Source organism: Aethalodelphis obliquidens, unplaced genomic scaffold (genome assembly GCF_003676395.1).
Source record: "Aethalodelphis obliquidens isolate GAN/ISIS:26980383/991018 unplaced genomic scaffold, ASM367639v1 scaffold118, whole genome shotgun sequence".
In the NCBI taxonomy this organism is placed as follows: Eukaryota; Metazoa; Chordata; class Mammalia; order Artiodactyla; family Delphinidae; genus Aethalodelphis; species Aethalodelphis obliquidens.
Window position 1 is genome coordinate 1836690 of NW_020838062.1, and position 24841 is coordinate 1861530.

The 24841-nt window shown below is 35.8% G+C and overlaps 1 protein-coding gene across 2 annotated transcripts in view; it reads right to left on the bottom strand.

Annotated features, from left to right (window-relative positions):
* Positions 1-24841, bottom strand: part of GABRA3 (gamma-aminobutyric acid type A receptor subunit alpha3) — a 154724-nt gene that overhangs the window by 37406 nt on the left and 92477 nt on the right. For both annotated transcript variants that reach the window (XM_027097958.1, XM_027097959.1), the window contains exons 5-6: positions 21454-21536; positions 75-218 (exon numbers count right to left, since the gene is read on the bottom strand). In XM_027097958.1, the coding sequence (XP_026953759.1) occupies positions 75-218; positions 21454-21536 (227 nt within the window). The remainder of the gene's footprint in view (positions 1-74; positions 219-21453; positions 21537-24841) is intronic.

The following is a 24841-nucleotide window of genomic DNA, read 5'->3' on the forward strand; positions in this document are numbered from 1 at the left end:
TATAAGCACTTAAAACAGTGACTGGTATGTGGTACAGGTTACAAAAATGCTTGCTAAATAAAATAAATAAATACCTGTACTAGACCGGATTATTTCTGTCCCAACAACATGGCCCAGCAGGTCATACTGATTCAGTCGAGAGCCATCCTGTGCCACTTCCACAGATTTGTTCTTCCCAAGAGTCCAAGAGTAAACTACTTCGGCTGTTGTATAGGCATCTAAGGCAGAAAAAAGTCAAGAAGGAGAAGTGAAGGGAAAGGAAAATGATTATTTTTGATACTAAACTTGCATGAGATTGAAATACAACTTCCATCCCAAAAGAGTTTTAGGTATGTGGTATATCTTCAACTGAAGTACATTTATCCATGCATGTATTAAGTACTTGTTGAACAATTACTAACAGTTTATGCTGGACACACAGAAATAAACCCAAAGTGGTCACTTGCTTCAATGACTCACAGTCTTCTGGACTGCCAATAAATTGTTAAACTTTTCCTTCTCTTGGAGGATAGAGAGTAGGGGCAAGGGGAGGAATGGTTAAAATATTACCTAATGCAGATGTCACAAATTCAAATGCCCACAGGAACTAGAGAGGTATCTTAAATGACCAAATCAGGCTAGTTGTAGGAAAAATAAACTGCTAGAAATGTAATACAATTTTCTTTAACTAATTATGGGGTGAACATATGAAATAATGTAAAATATCATACTGGGGATGTTTTAAATTAAAAATGAAAAATTACAAATTAAAAAAGCAATAATTAATGATTACAGTTTTATTTTGAAATGTATTACCACTTTAATTTTGCAAACCAGAAACCTGCCACCATTTCTTCTGCATCAGGGTATTAATGTCAGGTCTTGTATTTGGAATTCCAATGTTGAGTACAGAATTTAGTACAGATTAATTTTAACAGGGGTGTGGGTAAGGAAACGGTGAGGGAATGAGGAGTAAGGTTATTTAGTTTTAGTCAGTATCTTAAAAGAATAGAGTTGCTTTCTTTCCAGACACAGATTAACTCTTTGCACAGTGGGTTTTATATTTGGGGTGAGCACTTTGCCCTAACTCAGATATCTAGGCTCATAGGGAAACTGACAACCATACTGCTTATACTGCTCCTCTTCATTCATTTTTGAGCTGTTTATTGTTCAAGTCATTGGGAGGTATCCAGCTCATGGTGGCAGCTATTATGTCCATAATATGCTCTACTTAAACCTTTTACCACAAAGCAAATAATTGCTAGTCAATCTACCAATGAACGAACATAAATTCTGTATCCCTACAAAACTTTGCAATGCTGGATATGTATTTCATAAAAGTCTGACATTAACACTTACATATATTAATTGTGATCTGCTTATGTTACATTTTTTAGGACTTTTTTCAATATATTCAAGTAAACCATTTTCTGATTTGCTTATAACGGACAACATGCCCAAAAGTTGTTCATTCACATCAAAATTCTCATTGAAATTATGAGAAAATACACATAACTATCATAAGTGACAAAAGAAAATGCCACAGGAAATCTAACTTTTAAACATAATGTGCCCTGTATATGGTCTCAGTCATTTCTTCAACTCACTGACAAAAATACTTCTGGTTCAATGTATAATTTCTACTGCAATGAATCTTGTGTCTATAAAATATTTTGATGCCTGTGAAGGTATATTGCTTAATTAATGCATAACTGCTTTTCCCAGCAGCAACACTTAATGTATATATTCAAATACAAACCTGTTGAACTTTCAGTCTATTTAATAAAATTAAGATTTTCATTGTACATCTTTTTTAATATATCAATTATGGTTCTTATAATGGATTGCATAATGTTGATATCTGAAGTTTTATTTTTCAACAAAAGCATACTGTGTATGCATAGAAACAGTGTATAAATAGTCTTCATTTTTATTAGGAAATGCAAACTTGCCACCTTTTTTGAAATAGTCCTTTCAGTCTATCTTTAATTTATTTATTTTAAATTTTTACAGCTATGGGTACAAGAACTATGTCACTTTCCTCTTAATTCAACTAGGAGCTCTTAAATCTATCAATTAAGTGAGTTGATTAATGGCAACTGACATTAGACCTTGTTTTCAGGGAGAGAGCAGAAAGTGCCCACATACAAGGGACAGCCACTACTCAGCCCCAGCTGTTTGTGGCCAGGTGGGGATTTGAGTCCAATCTTCTGATTTCATAAAATAATAAACAATCTGGAATTTTGTATGACATCTCCCAAATTTCAAATCTTGGAGGATAATTTTGAAGGTTACTAACACTGTATAGATCAAATAAATGACATCTGCAAACCACCAACTTGTAACCTCTTGTCTAGAGGTTTTCCCCTATGGATGGCTGTGGTCTTTTGTGATTCTGTTTTGGAAACAAAGCATCCTCTGCTGCCTATGGGGTATCTAGGGCTCCCAACTAAAATTGAGATCTTTAAACTACAATCACCAAGAAGAAAGGGATATCATCTCCTCAGGACTCTTCTCACACACTTACCTAAAACTTATACTAAGACTATTAAGTGAGGACTATCACAAGGCTATTAATAAAATGTGATTTCACAAGGTCCTTGTCCTCTCATTTTCCCCAGTGCCTTCTAACCTTAATATATATGTTTGGGTTCTACTATGCCTAAACATATAATTACCTGTATATGTCTTCTTTTGTTTATTTTTATTTTTTTATACAGCAGTTTCTTATTAGTCATCAATTTTATACACATCAGTGTATACATGTCAATCACAATCACCCAATTCATCACACCACCATCCCCAGCCCCTGGCAGCTTTCCCCCCATGGTGTCCATACATTTGTTCTCTACATCTGTGTCTCAATGTCTGCCCTGAAAACCGGTTCATCTGTACCATAGTTCTAGGTTCCACATACATGCGTTAATATACAATATTTGTTTTTCTCTTTCTGACTTACTTCACGCTGTATGACAGTGTCTAGATCCATCCACGTCTCAACAAATGACCCAATTTCGTTCCTTTTTATGGCTGAGTAATACTCCATTGTATATATGTACCACATCTTCTTTATCCATTCGTCTGTTGATGGGCATTTAGGTTACTTCCATGACCTGGCTATTGTAAATAGTGCTGCAATGAACATTGGGGTGCATGTGTCTTTTGGAATTATGATTTTCTCTGGGTATATACCCAGTAGTGGGATTGCTGGATCATATGGTAATTCTATTTTTAGTTTTTTAAGAACCTCCATACTGTTCTCCATAGTGGTTGTATCAATTTACATCCCAACCAACAGTGCAAGAGGATTCCCTTTTCTCTGCACCCTCTCCACCATTTGTTGTTTGTAGATTTTCTGATGATGCCCATTATAACTGGTGTGAGGTGATACCTCATTGTAGTTTTGATTTGCATTTCTCTAATAATTAGTGATGTTGAGCAGCTTTTCACGTGCTTCTTGGCCATCTGTATGTCTTCTTTGGAGAAATGTCTATTTAGGTTTTCTGCCCATTTTTGTATTGGGCTGTTTGTTTCTTTAATATTGAGCTGCAGGGGCTGTTTATATATTTTGGAGATTAATCCTTTGTCAGTTGCTTCGTTCGCAAATATTTTCTCCCGTTCTGAGGGTTGTCTGTTCGTCTTATTTATGGTTTCCTTTGCTGTGCAGAAACATTTAAGTTTCATTAGGTCCTATTTGTTTATTTTTGTTTTTATTTCCATTACTCTAGGAGGTGGATCAAAAAAGATTTTGTGATTTATGTCAAAGAGTGTTCTTCCTATGTTTTCCTCTAAGAGTTTTATAGTGTTCGGTCTTACATTTAAGTCTCTAATCCATTTTGAGTTTACTTTCGTGTATGGTGTTAGGGAGTGTACTAATTTAATTCTTTTACATGTAGCTGTCCAGTTTTCCCAGCACCACTTACTGAAGAGACTGTCTTTTCTCAATTGTATATCCTTGCCTCCTTTGTCACAGATTAGTTGACCATAGGTGCGTGGGTTTACCTCTGGGCTTCCTATCTTGTTCCATTGATCTATGTTTCTGTTTTTGTGCCAGTACCATACTGTCTTGATTACTGTAGCTTTGCAGTATAGTCCGAAGTCAGGGAGTCTGATTCCTCCAGCTCCGTTTTTTTCCCTCAAGACTTCTTTGGCTATTTGGGGTCTTTTGTGTCTCCATATAAATTTTAAGACTTTTTCTTCTAGTTCCATAAAAAATGCCATTGGCAATTTGAAAGGGATTGCATTGAATCTGTAGATTGTTTTGGGTAGTATAGTCATTTCCACAATATTGATTCTTCCAATCCAAGAACATGGTATATGTCTCCAACTGTTGGTATAATCTTTAATTTCTTTCATCAGTGTCTTATAGTTTTCTGCATACAGGTCTTTTGTCTCCCTAGCTAGGTTTATTCCTAGATATTTTATTCTTTTTGTTGCAATGGTAAATGGGAGTGTTTCCTTAATTTCTCTTTCAGATAATTCATCATTAGTGTATAGGAATGCAAGAGAGTTCTGTGCATTAATTTTGTATCCTGCAACTTACCAAATTCATTGATTAGCTCTAGTAGTTTTCTGGTGGCATTTTTAGGATTCTCTATGTATAGTATCATGTCATCTGCAAACAGTGACAGTTTTACTTCTTCTTTTCCAATTTGTATTCCTTTTATTTCTTTTTCTTCTCTGATTGCCATGACTAGGACTTCCAAAACTATGTTGAATAATACTGTTGAGAGTGGACATCCTTGTCTTGTTCCTGATCTTAGAGGAAATGCTTTCAGTTTTTCACCATTGAGAATGATGTTTGCTGTGGGTTTGTCATATATGGCCTTTATTATGTTGAGGTAGGTTCCCTCTATGCCCACTTTCTGGAGGGTTTTTATCTTAAATGGCTGTTGAATTTTTTCAAAAACTTTTCCTGAATCTATTGAGATGATCATATGGTTTTTATTCTTCAATTTGTTAATATGGTGTATCACATTGATTGATTTGCATATATTGAAGAATCCTTGCATCCCTGGGATAAATCCCACTTGATCATGGTGTATGATCCTTTTAATGTGTTGTTGGATTCTGTTTGCTAGTATGTTGTTCAGTATTTTTGCATCTATATTCATCAGTGATATTGCTCTGTAATTTTCTCTTTTTGTAGTATCTTTGTCTGGTATTGGTATCAGGGTGATGGTGGCCTCATAGAATGAATTTGGGAGTGTTCCTTCCTCTGCAATTTTTTGGAAGAGTTTGAGAAGGATGGGTGTTAACTCTTCTCTAAATGTTTGATAGAATTCACCTGTGAAGCCATCTGGTCCTGGACTTTTGCTTGTTGGAAGATTTTTAATCACAGTTTCAATTCCATTACATGTGATTGGCCTGTTCATATTTTCTATTTCTTCCTGGTTCAGTCTTGGAATGTTATACCTTTCTAAGAATTTTTCCATTTCTTCCAGGTTGTCCATTTTATTGGCATAGAGGTGCTTGTAGTAGTCCCTTAGGATGCTTTGTATTTCTGCGGTGTCTGTTGTAACTTCTCCTTTTTCATTTCTAATTTTATTGATTTGAGTCCTCTCCTTCTTTTTCTTGATGAGTCTGGCTAATGGTTTATCAATTTTGTTTATCTTCTCAAAGAACCAGCTTTTAGTTTTATTGATCTTTGCTACTGGTTTCTTTGTTTGTATTTCATTTATTTCTGCTCTGATCTTTATGATTTCTTTCCTTCTGCTAATTTTGGGTTTTGTTTGTTCTTCTTTCTCTAGTTCCTTTAGGTGTAAGGTGAGATTGTTTATTTGAGATTTTTCTTGTTTCTTGAGGTAGGCTTGTATAGCTATAAACTTCCCTTTTGGATTGTCATGTTTTCATTGTCATTTGTCTCTAGGTATTTTTTGATTTCCTCTTTGAGTTCTTCAGTGTTCTCTTGGTTATTTAGTAACGTATTGTTTAGCTTCCATGTGTTTGTGTTTTTTACGTTTTTTCCCCTGTACTTCATTTCTAATCTCATAGTGTTGTGGTCAGAAAAGATGCTTGATATGTTTTCAATTTTCTTCAATTTACTGAGGCTTGATTTGTGACACAAGATGTGATCTATCCTGGAGAATGTTCCATGCGCACTTAGAAGAAAGTGTCATCTGCTGTTTTGGGATGGAATGTCCTATAAATATCAATTAAATCTATCTGGTCTATCATGTCATTTAAAGCTTCTGTTTCCTTATTTATTTTCATTTTGGTTGATCTGTCCATTGGTGTAAGTCAGGTGTTAAAGTCCCCCACTATTATTGTGTTACTGTTGATTTCCTCTTTTACAGCTGTTAGCAGTTGCCTTATATATTGAGGTGCTCCTATGTTGGGTGCATATATATTTATAATTGTTATATCTTCTTCTTGGATTGATCTCTTGATCATTATGTAGTGCCCTTCCTTGTCTCTTGCAACATACTTTATTTTAAAGTCTATTTTATCTGATATGAGTATTGCTACTACAGCTTTCTTTTGATTTCCATTTGCATAGAATATCTTTTTCCATCCCCTCACTTTCAGTCTGTATGTGTCCCTAGGTCTGAAGTGGCTCTCTTGTAGACAGCATATTTATGGGTCTTGGTTTTGTTTCCATTCGGCAAACCTGTGTCTTTTCGTTGGAGCATTTAATCCATTCACGTTTAAGGTAATTATCAATATGTATATTCCTATGACCATTTTCTTAATTTTGGGGGGTTTGTTTTTGTAGGTCCTTTTCTTCTCTTATGTTTCCCACTTAGAGACATTCCTTTAGCATTTGTGGTAGAGCTGGTTTGGTGGTGCTGAATTCTCTTAGCTTCTGCTTGTCTGTAAAGCTTTTGATTTCTCCATTGAATCTGAATGAGATCCTTGCTGGCTAGAGTAATCTTGGTTGTAGGTTCTTCCCTTTCATCACTTTAAGTATATCATGCCACTCCCTTCTGGCTTATAGAGTTTCTGCTGAGAAATCAGCTGTTAACCTTATGGGAATTCCCTTGTATGTTATTCGTCGTTTTTCCCTGGCTGCTTTCAATAATTTTTATTTTTGCCAGTTTGATTACTATGTGTCTCAGTGTGTTTCTCCTTGGGTTTATCCTGTATGGGACTCGCTGCATTTCCTGGACTTGGGTGGCTATTTCCTTTCCCATGTTAGGGAAATTTTCGACTATAATCTCTTCAAATTTTTTCTCAGGTCCTTTCTCTCTCTCTTCTCCTTCTGGTACCCCTATAATGCAAATATTGTTATGTTTAATGTTGTCCCAGAGGTCTCTCAGGCTGTCTTCATTTGTTTTCATTCTTTTTTCTTTATTCTGTTCCGCAGCAGTGAATTCCACCATTCTGTCTTCCAGGTCACTTATCTGTTCTTCTGCCTCAGTTATTCTGCTATTGATTCCTTCTAGTGTAGTTTTCATTTCAGTTATTGTATTGTTCATCTCTGTTTGTTTGTTCTTTAATTCTTCTAGGTCTTTGTTAAACATTTCTTGCATCTTCTCGATCTTTTCCTCCATTCATTTTTTGAGGTCCTGGATCATCTTCACTATCATTATTCTGAATTCTTTTTCTGGAAGGTCGCCTATCTCCACTTCATTTAGTTGTTTTTCTGGGGTTTTATCTTGTTCCTTCATCTGTTACGTAGCCCTCTGCCTTTTCATTTTCTCTATCTTTCTGTGAATATGGTTTTTGTTCCACAGGCTACAGGATTGTAGTTCTTCTTGTTTCTGTATATGTCTTCTTATCTTTGCCATTCAAGTGGTTGTAACTCCCTATGGTTAAAGGACAAAGCAGTGTTCTGCCCAATATACCCAAGAGTTTGACAATGGAAATTAGAGCAGGTCCTTCTGTGAAGGGGTAGGTGATGGAAGATATTATCCACCCCCAGGAAAGAAAAGGAATTTCTTGCTGAACCTCTTAACTTAAACTGAGTACCTTGAGCATACAATCCTGAATATTAGCCCTAAGAATCCTAGCCTGTTCTAATACAGATGTGACAATAAATTGTGCAGCTACCAGTTCCTTAGAAACTTCACTGGGCCCAGAGTGGCAACTTGTTTTATGCAAAAAGCAATGGTTTCATTTCTTTGATAATAATCAAAAGGAGGAAAAAGGATTTTCTTCTCATTTGTTGGAGGTCAAATCAAGAAAGGCAAAAACTACTAAAGGAAGAGAAGGAAGAGGGAGAAATATATTCAAAAAACAAATTGAAAACTACTTGATTGTCTGCTCACAGCCTGACCCCATATTTGTAAAAAAGGTTAATAAGGCACAGTGAGCACCACCAGTATGCCCACAATCTATTGAGGGAGACAGACATTGCACAATAGTTATAGCACAAGCCTAAACATTAGATGTATGCACACTAATGAAACAAAAACAAGTGTTAAGTGAAACCAGAAGGAGGCTTTATTGATTCTGCTTAGAGTGTAGTGTTAGAGAAGGATTCATAAACTGGGTGATACTCAGAAGATGAGGTCACATTTAGTAGGTGATAGAAGGACTTTCCTAGCCAAAGAACAACACAGCAAAGGCAAAAATCCATATGAGAGCATGGAGTGTTAAGGGAATTAATGGTATCCCTGGACTTACAGGCTAAAAGGAAGCTGAGGTTATATTATAAAATAGCTTAATTGCCCACACCAAGAAATAAGGGTTTTATGGCCTTAAATGACACATTAGACCCATTGGACTTAATAGATATTTAAAGGACATTCTGTCCAAAAACATCCGAATATACATTCTTTTCTGTGCACATGGAAGTTCTCCAGGATAGATCACATTCTGGCCACAAAGCAAGTCTCAATAAATTTAAGAAGATCGATATTATATCAAGCATCTTTTCTGACCACAAAATATGAAACTAGAAATCAATTATAGGAAGAAAAATGGAGAAAACACAAACACGTAGATGCTAAACATCATGCTACTAAAAAACCAATGGGCTAACGAAAAAAATCAGAGAGGAAATCAGAAAATACCTTGAAACAAATGAAATGAAAGCACAACATTCAAAAAGCTATGGGATGCAGCAAATGCAGTTCTGAGAGGGAAGTTTATGGCAATACAAGCTTATGTCAGGAAACAAGAAAAATCTCAAATAAACAACCTAACCTACCATCTAAAGGAATTAGAAAAAGAAGAACAAAGAAAGTCCAGAGTCAGCAGAAGGAAGGAAATTATAAAGATCAGGGGGGAAAAAAATGAAGTGGAGATCAAAAAGAAAAACCACCCACAACAATAGAAAAGATCAATGAAACCAAGAGCTGGGTTTTTGAAAAGATAAATAAAATTGACAAGACTTTAAGCTATGCTTATTAAGAAAAACAAGAGAGAGGATGCAAATAAACAAAATAAGAAATGAAAGAGGAGAAATTACAATGAATATTACAGAGCTACAAAAAATCATAAGAGAATACTATGAATATATGCCAACAAATTGGACAACCTAGAAGGAATGGATAAATTCCTAGAAACATACACTCTTCCACAGTGGAGTCAGAAAGAACTAGACGATCTGAACAGACTGATCACTAGTAGTGAAATTGAATTAGTAATCAAAAAACTCCCAAAAAACAAAAGTCCAGGACTAGACAGCTTCACAGAGGAATTATACTAAGTATACAAAGAAGAATTAATACCTATCCTTCTCAAACTATTCCAGAACATTGAAGAGGAGGGAACATCCCCAAATTCATTCTATGAGGCCATTATTACCATGATACCCAACCAAAGACAATACAAGAAAAGAAAATTACAGGCCAATATCTCTGATGAATATAGATGCACAAATCCTCAAGAAAATACTAGCAAACCAAATCCAACAATATATAAAAAGAATTATATACCATGATCAAGTGGAAATTATTCTAGGATCCAATAGTGGTTCAATATCCACAAATCAATCAGCATGGTATACCACATTAACAAAAGGAAAGACAAAAACCACATGATCATCTCAATAGATGCAGAAAAAGCATTCTACAAAATTCAACATCCATTTATAATAAAAACTCTCCAGAAAGTGGGCATAGAGGGAAGATATCTCAAAATAATAAAGGCCAACTATGACAAACCCACAGCTAACATTGTGTTTTCAATGGTGAAAAGCTGAAAGCTTTTCCTCTAAAATCAGGAACAAGACAAGAATGCCCACTCTTGCCATTTCTGTTTAACATAGTATTGGAAGTCCTAGCCACAGCAATAAAACAAGAAAAAAAAAGGCATCCATATTAGAAGGAAAGAGGTAAAACAGTCACTCTTTGCAGATGACATGACACTATACATAGAAAATGCTAAAGTCTCCACCAAAAAACTATTAGAATTAATAAATTAATTCAGTAAAGTTGTAGGATTCAAGATTAATATACAGAAATCTGTTGCTGTTCTATACACTAATAATAAACTATCAGAAAAAGGAAACAAGAAAACGATCCCATTTACAATTGTATTAGAAAGAATAAAATAAGAAGGGATAAATTTAACCAAGGAAGCGAAGGACCTATATTCTGAAAACTGTAAGTCATTGATGAAGGAAATGGAAGATGATACAAACAAATGGAAAGATATCCCATGTTTACAGATTGGAAGAATTAAAATAGTTAAATTGTTTAATATTGTTAAAATGTCCATACTACTCAAAGCAATCCACAGATTTAATACAATCCCTATCAAAATATCCATGACATTTTTCACAGAACTAGCACAAATAATCCTAAAATTTGTATGGGAGTGCAAAAGACCCCAAAGAGCCAAAGCAATCTTGAGAAAAAACAACAAAGCTGGAAGTCATGATCCCTGACTTCAGACTGTATTACAAAGCTACAGTAATCAAAACAGTATGGTACTAGCACAAAAACAGAAATATAGATCAATAGAACAGGATAGAAAGCCCAGAAATAAACCCACATACTTATGGCCAATTAAACTATGACAAAGGAGGCAAGAATATACAATGGAGAAAAGACAGCCTCTTCAATAAATGTTGCTGGGAAAACAGCTACCTACATGTCAAAGAATGAAATTCAAACACTCCCTCATACCATATACAAAAATAAACTCAAAATGGATTAAAGACCTAAATGTAAGACTGGAAACCATAAAATTCCTAGAAGAAAACATAGGCAGAGCACTCTTTGACATAAGTGTTAGCAGTATATTTTTGGATTGTCCCTTTAAGCAAAGGAAACAAAAGGATAAGTAAACAAATGGGACCTAACTAAACTTAAAAGCGTTTGTGCAGCAAAGGAAACCATCAGCAAAACAAAAAGACAACCTACTGAATGGGAGAAAATATTTGCAAATGATACATTCAATAAGGGGTTAATATCCAAAATATATAAACAGTTCATATAACTCAATATCAAAAACAACCCAAAAACCTTGATTAAAAAAGAGGGAGAAGACCTGAACAGACATTTTCCCAAAGACATACAGATGGTCAACAGTCACATGAAAAGATGCTCAATATTCCTAACCATCATGGAAATGCAAATCAAAACCACAATGAGATATCACCTCACATGTATTATAATGGCTGTCATCAAAAAGACCACAAATAACAAACTTGGCAAGGATATGGAGAAAAGGGAAACCTAGTACACTAGTACAATGTTAGTGGGAATGTAAGTTGGTGCAGCCACTATGGAAAACAGTATGGAGGTTCCTCAAAAAACTAAAAATAGAACTACCATATGATCTAGAAATTCTACTCCTGGGTGTATATATGCATAAAATGAAAATATTAATTTGCAAAGATTATCTGCACCCCAAGGTTCAAAGCAGCATTATTTGCAATAGCCAAGATATGGAAGCAAGCTAAGTGTCCATCAACAGATGAATGGATAAAGACAATATATTGTGTGTGTTTGTGTGCGTGTGTGTGGAGGGGTAAAATGGGATGTTACTCAACCATAAAAAAGAATGAAGTTTTGATATTTGCAACAGCAACATGGATGGACTTGAAGGGTATTACGCTCAGTGAAATAAGTCAGACAAGGAAAGACACATACTGTATGTTATCACTTATATACAGAATCTAAATATTACAACAAACTAATGAATATAAGAAAACAGAAACAGACTCCCAGATATAGAGAACAAACTAGTTCTTACCAGTGGGAAGGGGACTTGCGGGAGGGCAAGATTGGGGTAGGGGATTAAGAGACACAAACTATATTATGTATAAAATAAGTAAAATACAGGGATATACTGTACAGCACAGGGAATATAGCGAATAATTTATAATAACTTTAAATGAAGTATAATGTATTAAAATATTGAATCACTATGTTGTATACCTGAAACTAATATAATATTTTAAATTAACTATACTTAAATTTTTAAAAATGAAATAAGGGTTTTAGTCCATAGGCTATAAGTTCTTGTGGACATGCCTGAAATAGGGAGATGATATGGCCAGATGTATAATTTGGAAAGATTGCTCAACCTGCAAAATGGATGCCTGGTTAGAAAGAGTGAAGCTAAAGCCAAGACAGAAGTTAAAAGGCCATCACAATGTTTGGTGTGAATGACATTTAGGACACAATATAGAGTATTAGACAGTGGGATGAATTAAGTGGAATAGGGAGGAGATCTCAGTGGCAGAATATAACTGGTGGCTTTTCATGATGGTTAAGAAAGAAAAGGAGGAAGTCTATGGAAGGATTCTAGATGACACAGAGTTTGTAACTTTTGCAAGTACTTGGCTAATGATGGAATTCATTCACCCACTGGGGAACAGAACTCTTCCCCTTTAGGCCTTCTCTTTCTTCTCTCCTTCCTCCCTGAACTTTGGGCTCCTGTAAGCCCTCAAATTCCCTCACGTAGAGTCCTACCCCTTCTCCTCAGTTTCATTTTTTTTCATGGAGGAGCAGGGGTAGAGTGGCTTGGGAAATGGATACTGCAGAAAGGCTATCTATCAGACAATCAGAACTACAGCATTCCCAGAATGGCCCCCTCAACGTATATTGTATTGGTTATGATGGCACTAGCATCTCTTTGCCTTTAGTTGCTTTGCCAAATGCCTCCTTCTGTTACTCGAGCCTTGGTATGTGCCAGCCTCAGGGATATGGGAAGTAAATATCAGTCCTGCCATGATAACACCAATGAGAAGGCATTCCCTTTGAACTCATACTGTCAGAGAATGATTGCTAGCTTGCTTGATTGATTAAGTCAGTCACTCATTCAACAAATACTAAGACATTATATTAGACAGTTAATGTACAGAGATCATAAGACATTTGAGGTCCCATCCTTTCATTGAGCTTATAGTCTAGTGGAAAAAGACAGAAAATATATAAGTAAATAAATAAAGATAATATCATACAGTGATAAGTGCTATAAAAAATAAAACAGAGTTTATGAAGTGGGGAGGGGTTTCATTAGATACAGTGATCACAGAAAACCCCTTTGAGGGGGTGGCTTTTAAGCAGGAAAATGGAAAATAAGCAAAAGCCAGAGCTTGCTGGAGAATATTTCAGGCCACAAACAAACAAACAACCACAAAAAAACAGAAAGTGCAAAGTCTTCTAAGTGGGAAACATCTTGCAGTGTTGCAGTGTTCTAGGAACTGGCAGAAGGCTGATGTAAAGGGGAAAGAGATACGAGATGAGGTTGAAGAGATAAACAACAACCTAAATACAGGATCTAAGCCAAGGCAGGGAACACAAAAGAAGGTTTTAGAGGAAAAAAAAATAATCAGTTTGGTTTGGGCATATTCAGTAAAAGTACAAGAGTTCTGATGAACATAACAACTACATCCTAAGGTTGGCATACATATAAAACCAAATGGAAACAAACACTGTATACGTTTATAACTAATTCAAATACTTAGTCAGGATTTTAAATTATCCAAAGTTACAGGGTAAGTTATAGGCACTAGTTACTGGCAAATCAGGACAAATTTGGATTTCTGGCATGAATTATATGTGTTTATGCATTTATTGAAATGATCAAGTGGTTTTTGTCCTTTATTCTATTGATATGGTGTATTACATTGATTGATTTTTGGATGTTAAGCCAACTTTATATTCCTGGGATATATCCCACTTAAAGATAGTGGATAATCCATTTATAAGTTTTTTTAATTTGGTTTACTAGTATTTTGTTGAAGATCTTTGTGTTTATATTCATAAAGAATGTTTGTCTTTGCTTTTCTTTTCTTGTGATCTTTGGTTTTGGTAGCATAGTGATACTGACCTGACTGTCACCTCCTCTTCTGTATTTTACAAGACTTTGTGAAGACTTAGTATTCATTCTTCTTTAACTGTCTGGTAAAATCAATGGTGAAACCACCTGGACCTGGGTTTTTCCTTGCGGGAAGTTATAAAATTACTAATTAAGTCTCCTGTTATAGGTCCAATAAAAATTTCTATTTTTTTTCCTCAGTCAGTTTCAGTAGTTTGTGTGTTACTAGTAATTTTTCCATTTCATCTAAGCTATATAATTTGTTGACCTATAATTTGCAGCTCATAGTTTTCCTGTATAATCCTACTTATTTCTGTATTTATTTAATCTGTATTTAAATAAATAAATTATAATATATATAATTTATTATATATTTATAATATATAATTATAATATATATATATTTATTAAATATATAATATTTATATATTTAAATAAATTTAAATATATAAATTCTGTATTTATATAATCCTATTTATTTCTGTAAGGTCAGTAGTGATGTCCCCTCTTTCATAATTTTAGTAATATGATTATTCTCTTGTTTTTTTTGTGTGTGTGTGTGTGTGTGTGTGTGTGTTTTGTGTTCCCCACAGCCCTTAGTCAGTCTAGCTAAAGGTTCATCAGTTTTACTGATCTTTTCAAAGTGCCAACTTTTAGATTATTTGATTTTCTTTAATGTTTTTCTATTTTATTTAATTTCACTCTAATATTTATTATTTTCTTCCTTCTGCTTCTTTTGGGTTTAGTTTGCTCTTCTCTTTCTAGTTTCTTAAGGTGGAAGGTCAGGTTCTTCTTTTTAATACAGGCTTTACAGTTATAAATTTCTCTCTGAACACTGCTTTAGGCTGTTTTCACATTGTGCATAATTTTCACCAATTTCAAAATATTTTCTAATTTCCCTTGTGATTTCTTCTTTGAGCCATTGTTTATTTAGGAGTGTGTTATTTAATTTCAACATATTTGTGAATTTCCCAAATTCCCTTCTGTTATCGATGTCTAATTTCATTCAATTGAGGTTAGATAACACACTTTGTATGGTTCTAATACTTTTAAACTGATTGCATCTTGTTTTATGGCCTAACATATAGTCTAAAACAGAAAATGTTCCATGTGCACTCGAGAATAATGTGTTCTGATATTGTTTGGTAGAGCGCAATATAAATGTTTACTAGATCTAGTTGGTTTGTAGTGTGTTCAAGTCTGCTAGTTCTATGTTGATGTTCTGTCTAGTTGTTCTATTGGAAGTGGAATATTAAAATATTCAGTTTTTATTGTTGAATTGTCTATTTCTCCTTTCAATTCTTGTCAGTTTTACTCCATGTATTTCGGGGTTCTATGATTAGGTGCATATATCTTTATAATTGTTATATCTTCCTGATGGATTGACCATTTTGTCATTATAAAATCTTCCAGGCTTCTACAGAGTAGGGGTAAAGAGGATGGGAACAGAGTTCTCTGGCCTTACTGAGAATCAGCCATTTTTCTTGACTAACACTCCTCAGATTGTTGTGAGCCTTTGGTTAGAGTTTGGAGAGAAAGTTTATTTTGCCAATTTTTGAAAATGTTCTTGTTGCTTTTATGGAAGAGTGGATTTTCAGAAGTTCTCACTTCACCACTCCAGAATTGCTTCCTTATTAGAGATTTTAAGGTTAACTTTAACTGCCCACTTAAGAATTTAAACCACTCTCTCCTTCTTAATGTACTTTATTTGGTTTCCTGGACAATATGTTCCCTGAAGTTTCCTCATGCTTCAGCTATCCTATCCTTCACATTTACTGAGTTATTCTCTTCTCTTTAGCCTCTAAATGTTGTAGATGACTTCTCCAGCCTTATGGCTTTAAATATCATCTATATGTATGAAACCTGAATTAAATCTCCAGTCCAGATATCTTTTCTGAACACCAGACTTACATTCCATATAATCAGCACCCAGAAGCACTAGTTGTGTCCCTTATCAAGCATGACCCCCATCAGGTGTAACCATTATCCTGACTATTGTTTCTATGTGTAAATTCCTTCCTGGCATTTGTTGGGAAATTTATATATTTTTTCTGAATTTCAAATATTGAGAAAAATAGTTGAGAAATCAGCAAAATGGAAAAAGTATTATAATTCTACTATAAGAATTAAAGCTTAACAATAGACACAGACGCATGACTGGCTTAAAGAAATCTACTAATGTCAAGTGAAAAGCAAGAACAGGAAATGCTGGCACACTGAGTCAAAAGTATTGAAATTCTAAATATCAACACAGGAGTACATGTTGATCGGATCAGTTGATTTTGCTTATTATAAGTGTATCTTTGTAGTCCTGTATGCTGCTAACAGCAAGTCATTCTTGCAAATTAGATATTAAGTCTATATGCATAGTATACAATATACAAACCCTGTGAGTGTCTTTTCAAGATATAGCAAGTTTGAGAAGCAAAATAAACCCTTAAACTGGCAATTTTGACATTTGATTTTGTATAGTTCTGTTACCTTGCTAAGAGATCCAAATGTTTTAATTCAAATACTACCCAATAAGGTTTGCTGGTGTTTTCCAGTGTTTGAGTATCTTCTACAGTAATGTTACTGGCATTTGCTAATACTTCTAAACCTGTTATTTCTTATTTTAAAAAGTTGTATATGCATAATAATGAGCAAAGAGCATGAAAGTCTGAAGTGTTTTATGAATAACATTTAATTTATGAAATTCTTGGGAATTCCAACTCTTATTCCTGATTTCCATAGTTTAATATGATAGAAATTTGGAAATACTACCAACAGCAATGACGGATGAAATATTAAAGACTTCTAACACCACAGATTAGTTTTGCCTATTTTTATATATGACATAAATGGAATCATGCACTATATACATAGATGTGTCTGGCTTTCACTCAGCATTAAACCTGTGACCTCATTCAGATTGAGTTGTTGAGTATAATATACTTGTCATTCTTATATAGTATTCCATTTTATGAATATGTCACAGATATTTTTATTGACATATAGTTGATTTACAATGTTGTATTAATTTCTTTGTCACAGATTTTTAATCCATTTTGATGGACATTAGGGTAGTATCAAGTCTACTAAAATTAGCTCTGCTATGAACATTCATTATATGCCTTTGGTAGACATAAGTACTGATTTATGTTTGGAAATTACTCAGGACTAGAGATGCTAGGCTATATGATACATGTATGTCCAGCACTAGTAGATACCACCAAACAACATCCCAAAACCTTTGTACAAATTTACATTCCTATCAGCAATTCACTTTAGTTATCCTAGTGGGTGTGGAGTAATATTCTCTGGACTGCAATTTGCATTTCCCTGCTGACTAATGTAATTGATCACTTTATGTGGGTGATTGGAAAACCCTGTTTTATAAGGTGACTGTTCAACACTTTGGCCTTTTTTTTTTCTATTGAGGTTTCTGACTACTACTTATAGACTTGTAGGGGATATCAATAATTATGGATTTGAGTAATTTGTCATGTACATGCAATGCAAATATTTTTCCCACTCTATGGCTTGCCTTTTCACCATTATCTTTTGATAAAGAGAATCTCTTAATTTTTAACATATTCCAAGTCATCCTCTTTTACCTTTGTGGTTAGTGCTATTCTATGTCCTGTTTAAGTAATTTATATCTCTTCTAATATCATAAAGATATTCTCTTATGTTTTCTTCTAAAAGCTTTATTGTTTTACCTTTCACCTTTTCACATTTAGATTTGTAACCCATCTGGAATTTATTTTTGTGTATGAGAGAGATAAAGCACCCCCCACCTCTGTGTGTGTGTGTGTGTGTGTGTGTGTGTGTGTGTGTGTACTTTCTGCTATGCCCCATTAGTCTATTTTTCTATCTTTGCAACAATAATACATATTGCTTTAAAGTATACCAAAGCTTTAACACTTTAAAATAAGTCTTCTTATCTGGTATTGGATTTGATTTGATTGTAAACTCTGATTGTAAACTCTCCAGCTTTGTCTTTTTCAAGATTGTCTTAGCTATTTTTGGCACTCTTATATTTCTATTTAAACTTTAGAATCAGTGTTGTTTTCTTTGTATTTATCCTGCTTGGTGTTTACCAATTTCTTGAATCTTTGGATTGATAACTTCCATCAGTTTTAAGAATGACTGACCTTTAGCCACTTAATGATTGCTTTTGCTCATTTCTCTTCCTGTTTTTCTTCTACAAAATTACACATGACAATATATTTTACTGTGTCCCACATATTCATTTACTCTTTTCTGTGTTTTTGTCTCTCTGTACTTCAGTTTTGCCATTTTCTATTTAACTATTTCTAAGATCTCTAATCCTGTCTTCTACTTATTAAATCCACCCTTTGAATTCTGAATTTTTGATATTGTACTTTTCCATAACTAATTTCTAATTTATTCTCCTTTATAGATCCCAATTTTCTGTTGAAATTCCCTATCTTTTATCTATTTTATTCATCTTTTCCCTTTTTTCTTGAACATATTAACCATAGTTTTTTTTTTTTTTTTTATGGTACACGGGCCTCTCACTGTTATGGCCTCTCCCGTTGCAGAGCACAGGCTCCGGATGCACAGGCTCAGCAGCCATGGCTCACGGGCCCAGCCACTCTGCGGCATGTGGGATCTTCCCGGACTGGGGCACAAACCCGTGTCCCCTGCCTCGGCAGGCGGACTCTCAACCACTGCGCCACCAGGGAAGCCCTAACCATAGTTTTTAAAAGTCCTTATCTACAATCTGATATCTGAATCACTTGTAGGTCTGTTTTCATATTCTGGTTTTGGTTTTGGATCTTGGTTTTAGATCACATTATTCTGCCTATTGGTATGCCTAATGATTTTTTATTGGATTCCAGACGTTGTGTAATAAAAATATAGAGTTTTCAGATGATGTTGACTTCCACGAGAGAGACTTCATTCTTTCCTTTGTTAGGCAGATAGTGTGGGATAATTATCACCTTAATCCCATAAGGCACTGAGCTGTGTCATGGTTTTGGTTAAACTTAGTCTGTCTCTGATATTCCCTTATATTTAGGACATAGCTTCTCCAGGATTTTAAATGGATAGCCTAGCATGTCATCTTTTTTATAGCATTGGGATACTGTAGGAAAGCCAGCTCTACTTTCCAAAGGTTTTCATGTTAGTTATTATACTTTGTGCAAATTCAAAATTCAGCAACTGTATTGAGAGGGGTATCAGTCAAGAGGCTGAGATCTCTTAGATCTCTACTTTTATCACTTTAGTGTTGTGTGACCATCAGAATTATTACTTTTTTTTTTTTTTTTTTTTTTTTTTGCGGTACGTGGGCCTCTCACTGTTGTGGCCTCTCCCCTTGCGGAGCACAGGCTCCAGACGCGCAGGCTCAGCGGCCATGGCTCACGGGTCCAGCCGCTCCGCGATATGTGGGATCTTCCCGGACCGGGGCACGAACCCATGTCCCCTGCATCAGCAGGCGGACTCTCAACCACTGCGCCACCAGGGAAGCCCTACTTTTTTTTAATATATCATCCAGCAGCAGCCCTATGCCCAGGGCCAAACTTGAATTCCAAGTTGCAATCCATGGCCAGAATTGGCAAGTACCACCAAGAATGAAGAAGCTACAGGTCACAGATTCATCTGTGAGAGGTTCTACCCTTTCTCCAGAATTTTAGTCTCTTCAATCCTTATTGCTCAACAGTTCTGGGTCTCCTAATTGTTCATGAGGGGAGCATTGTTTATCCACAAACAACTCTATCCTACCCAGAGTGGAAGTAATACTCATCTAACTTGATAGTAAATCCATTAGGACAGAAATGTACAAGTCACCCTTGAGTTCTCTCTTTCTCTAATATTCCACAACTAATTCATTGGAGGATCCTCTGGGATTGTCCTTCATAATATATCCAGAATCAAATTACTTCTTACCACTTATGCCACTAGCACTCTTACCTGAGCCATTATCATCTCTCATCTGAAATACTGCAATAACCTCTTAACTGGACTTCCTGCTTCTACCTTTCTCATACTTATATTTTTAACAGAGTATCCATAATGATTCTTTAAAAACCATAAATCAGATAACATAATTATTTTCTTCAAAATATTCCAATCACTCCCCATTTTCCCTCAGAATAAAATTCAAAGCCTTTTAATGTTCTTCAAGACTTAGATGACCTGATCCCCTCTTTGATCTCATATCTGATATACTTATCTGACTCCCTGGCTGTTCCCTCTAACTAGAGTATTATTTACTCAAATATCTGCCTTGTTAAACCTTTTACCTCATCAAAATTTCTGCCCAAATATCACTTTTTCAAAGAGGCCTATGCTGATTACTCTATTTTAAATTTCAATGGCAATGCTCATCTTCCACCTAGACATGACTGACCCCACCTTATTCTGTAGTACTTTTATGTCTTCTCATGGTGCTTCTCATTTTACAACATACTTTACTTTTTCATATAGTGTTTGTTTTCTCTTTTGCCATCACTCTGTCCTCTACAGTGTAAGCTCCATACGGGCACGTCTTTGTTTTATTCATGGATACATTCCAAGCTCCTAGAACAGAGCCTGGCCCATGGGAGACAATCTGTAAATATTTGACAATGATTGAAAAAAATATGTCACACACAATTACTTGGGTCTTTTCAAACGCACTTTCTACTTCAAAATACAGAGATAAATCTAATTTAGAGATGATCAACACAGACCTTGATATATTGCTCTGATGACTCCCAAATGAAACTTACTCTGAAATTCTTAGTCAGAAACTCACTCTAATTCTATTCAATTTTGATTTTTCTAATTCATTTGAAAATAGGCTATGTATCTATTCATTTCTCTGCCAGATTTACAGCTACTGGCAAAGGCAGTACTCTCTAAAAATGAGGAAATTTCTAGAGTCTCTTCCCGTCTACCATTTACTGTAGGGAATTAGATAGAACTACAGTATATGAGGATGCAGGTAGAATAAGCATTTCAAAAATACAAACACATTCTGTTTGAGGGATCTTGCCTTTAGGAAGCTACTACTGTACTTTATATTAGTTCTATCTTAGTTTGTCTTCTGGATAATTTAGGAAACAGATGTTAATGTTGCAATATAATGAAAGGCAAATTAGTTTAAAATGGTGAAATAAGGTTTCCTGTCTAGAAGGAAAACTATTAAAGGTTAAATCTCCTCCAGATCAGTTAGTACTACTCCACCCCACTCCCCTTCCTCACTCACATACCAGCCTGAATTAAAGGTCTCAGCTTTTGAAACTACTAAGGGACAGAATAGGAAATATTCTGTTTCTTTTGGAAAAAGATCAGGCAAACAGAAAGTGAGAAAATACATACAGCTGCCAAACTTCAGTGGGCAGGCATGCACATCCATAGGAAAATCTTCCAAATGCATGGGACACTCGGCATGAATTGTTAACCTAAAAGGAAGAACAACAGAACATGAAATAAAGCTAAAATGAATGATATTAAACATGGAGCTGAGTTCTCGTTCACCAGCAATGGAGTGCTGCTAAGAATAATGGGATTTTATTTGTTTAGGTTCACTGAGATCCAAGACTTTATGAACACAAGGGATGGATTAAATGAACTAGATAGCCTCTCAAGGTAGCATTCAATATTAGATTTTTAGATCAGATATAAATCCCACCTTTAGGAAAACAAATATCATTTGTCTATCCTAACTGAGCTCCCTTAGCTACTTCACCACCAGAGAAGTCTGGAAACACCAGGTACTGACTCATTCACTCCTGATAGCAGTTTAATTATTTCCAAAATAATTCTCCTCATCAGGCTATCATGTGAGTTAAATAATTTAGAGATTGCACTGGAGAGGAGAGATGTATAGAAAGAATATCTTTCTTTTTATATTTATTTATTTGATTGCGCCGGATCTTAGTTGCAGTAGGCAGGATCCTTAGTTGCAGTTCGTGGGTTCCTTAGTTGTGGCATGTGAACTCTTAGTTGCAGTATGCATGTGGGATCTAGTTCCCTGACCAGGGATTGAACCCGGGCCCCCTGCAACGGGAGCGTGGAGTCTTAACCACTGCACCACCAGGGAAGTCCCTAGAAAGAATATCTTTAACCTGATAATAAACAAGCACAAAAGATGGCTCTGCTGCTTACAGCAACTGCTATAGCTTTGTTTAAGAAGATGGTTCTTCGAGAATACATACACACACTTGTACATGTACACACACACACACAGTAGCTGGCCAGAAAAAAAATACAAAGTTTATGGAGGACATCAAAAACCTCAGAGGTCAAGTCTGAAGAGCTCATGTTCTCTTAATAGGGACAACATATTGGAGAGACTGTTCATGGATCCCTCAGTGGAAATCTGGATAGGGTACGACTTGCCATGCCCACATACTCATTCTTCTGCATCAGTCTGTCTAAATAATCGATTCCAAAGCTTCCCCTCTGTTTTCCTGCAGATATTTTTGAGCCTCAACTTTCTTTGGCCTAGAAAGTAGCCTGCTATGTGTAAATGGGACTCACACAGCAAAAATTCAGAATTATTTGACACCTAACTCTGATGAGCTATTTCTAGCTAACCTGTATACCTCCTGGTTATATTGGATTCAATCTCTGCTATTCTCTTGGAGCTTTAGGTGGCCAACTGGCAAGAATCTCCAATCCTGGTTAATTCTTTTTTTTTTTTTTTTTTTTTTTTTTTTTTTGGCGGTACGCGGGCCTCTCACTGTTGTGGCCTCTCCCGTTGCGGAGCACAGGCTCCGGACGCGCAGGCTCAGCGGCCATGGCTCGCGGGCCCAGCCACTCTGCGGCGTGTGGGATCTTCCCGGACCGGGGCACGAACCCGTGTCCCCTGCATCGGCAGGCGGACTCTCAACCACTGCGCCACCAGGGAAGCCCCTGGCTAATTCTTAAGCATGATAAATGTGTGACACCTCATAAGTGATCAGAGTGGCAGTAGTAGATATTGCTCAAAGCAGGCTGACTAAAGCAAACATGCTCAAGTGTTTATTAGCAAGAACCCTAGGCTGGAAGGCAGAAGCCAAGTGTGTGCCCTTCAGCAAATATTTACCCATATCTTATTTTCCATTTCCTTATCTAAATAGTAACAGGTGGGAAGTAGATGGCAAGTGTCCTTGCAGCTCTAACTAATCCCTTAGATATTTATAAAAATTCCCATGTGTCTTGGACAAAAGCTCTATTCCCAAGTCAGCCTGCAATACCCTACCAATCTACCCTTTATTCTTAAGGCATAAATAGGGGGTTTCATGACTCAAAGAATCTGATATAAGAGAAATGTCTTTCACTGAGAAGCTTGCTCCTGTTTGAGAATTAAAAGATTTCATGAGGGTTTAATAAAGAAAATTGTGTTCCTTCTCTCCACTTATATTAGTATTTCCAAGATACTGCGTCTTATGAGTAATGCCAAGGGGAAATTACTTTATGTCTACCCAGCTGTCCTAGGGACATGGCAAATAAAACCACAACAAATAGATAATCAAAGCAAGGTGCAAAAGGTATTGATTTCTGCTTAGGAGCAGAACTGATTCATAATAACTTTCCTATCTTCCTTCCCATCCACCTAAGCATAGAGCAGTGATGAGAAGGCAGATGTTGGTTGGGGTGGGGTACTTCACAAGCCAAATTATGCTATGCTCTTTTCCTTGGTTCTTAAATGCATCCTAATGCTCTCTGAACAACTGCATCATACTGTCTTCTCTTCTTGCCTTCCCTCCTCCTTGTTACAACTTTCAAGACCCTTCAAGCTTTTTCTGCAGCAGAAAGCATCCTGACTACACTCAGGCTAATAGACTCATCACCACAATCTATGCCATAAACAGATCCATCCCCTTCAAAACTTTCCTTCCACCCTCTTTTATTTTATTGTTATTAAATTATTATGATTTTTGTGACAAAAACACTTAACATAAAATCTGCCCACTTAGTAAGTTTTAAGTATTCAACACAGTATTTTTTTTTTAACATCTTTATTGGGGTATAATTGCTTTACAATGGTGTGTTAGTTTCTGCTTTATAACAAAGTGAATCAGTCATACATAAACATATGTTCCCATATGTCTTCCCTGTTGCGTCTCCCTCCCTCCCACCCTCCCTATCCCACCCCTCCAGGCTGTCACAAAGCACCGAGCCAATATCCCTGTGCCATGCGGCTGCTTCCCACTAGCTATCTACCTTACTGCGTTTGTTAGTGTGTATATGCCCATGACTCTCTCTCGCCCTGTCACAGCTCACCCTTCCCCCTCCCCATAACCTCAAGTCCGTTCTCTAGGAGGTCTGCGTCTTTATTCCTGCTTTACCCCTAGGTTCTTCATGACATTTTTTTTTCTTAAATTCCATATATATGCAACACAGTATTTTTAATTGGCTGGAATAGACATTACTCCAAAGAAGATATACAAATGGCCACAGGTATGAAAAGGTGCTTAACATCACTACTCATCAGGGAAATGCAGATCAAAACCATAATGAGGTATCACCTCACATCTGTTAGAATGGCTATTATCAAGAAAGATAAGAGATAACAAGTGTTGGTGAGGATATGGAGAAAAGGGAACCCTAGTGCACTCTTGGTGAGAATATAAATTGGTGCAGCTCCTATGGAAAATAGCATGGAGGCTCCTCAAAAATTAAAAATAGAACTACCATAGGATCCAGCAATCCTACTTCTGGGTATATATAGCCAAAGGAATTGAAATCAGGATCTCAAAGAGATGTCTGCTCTCCCATG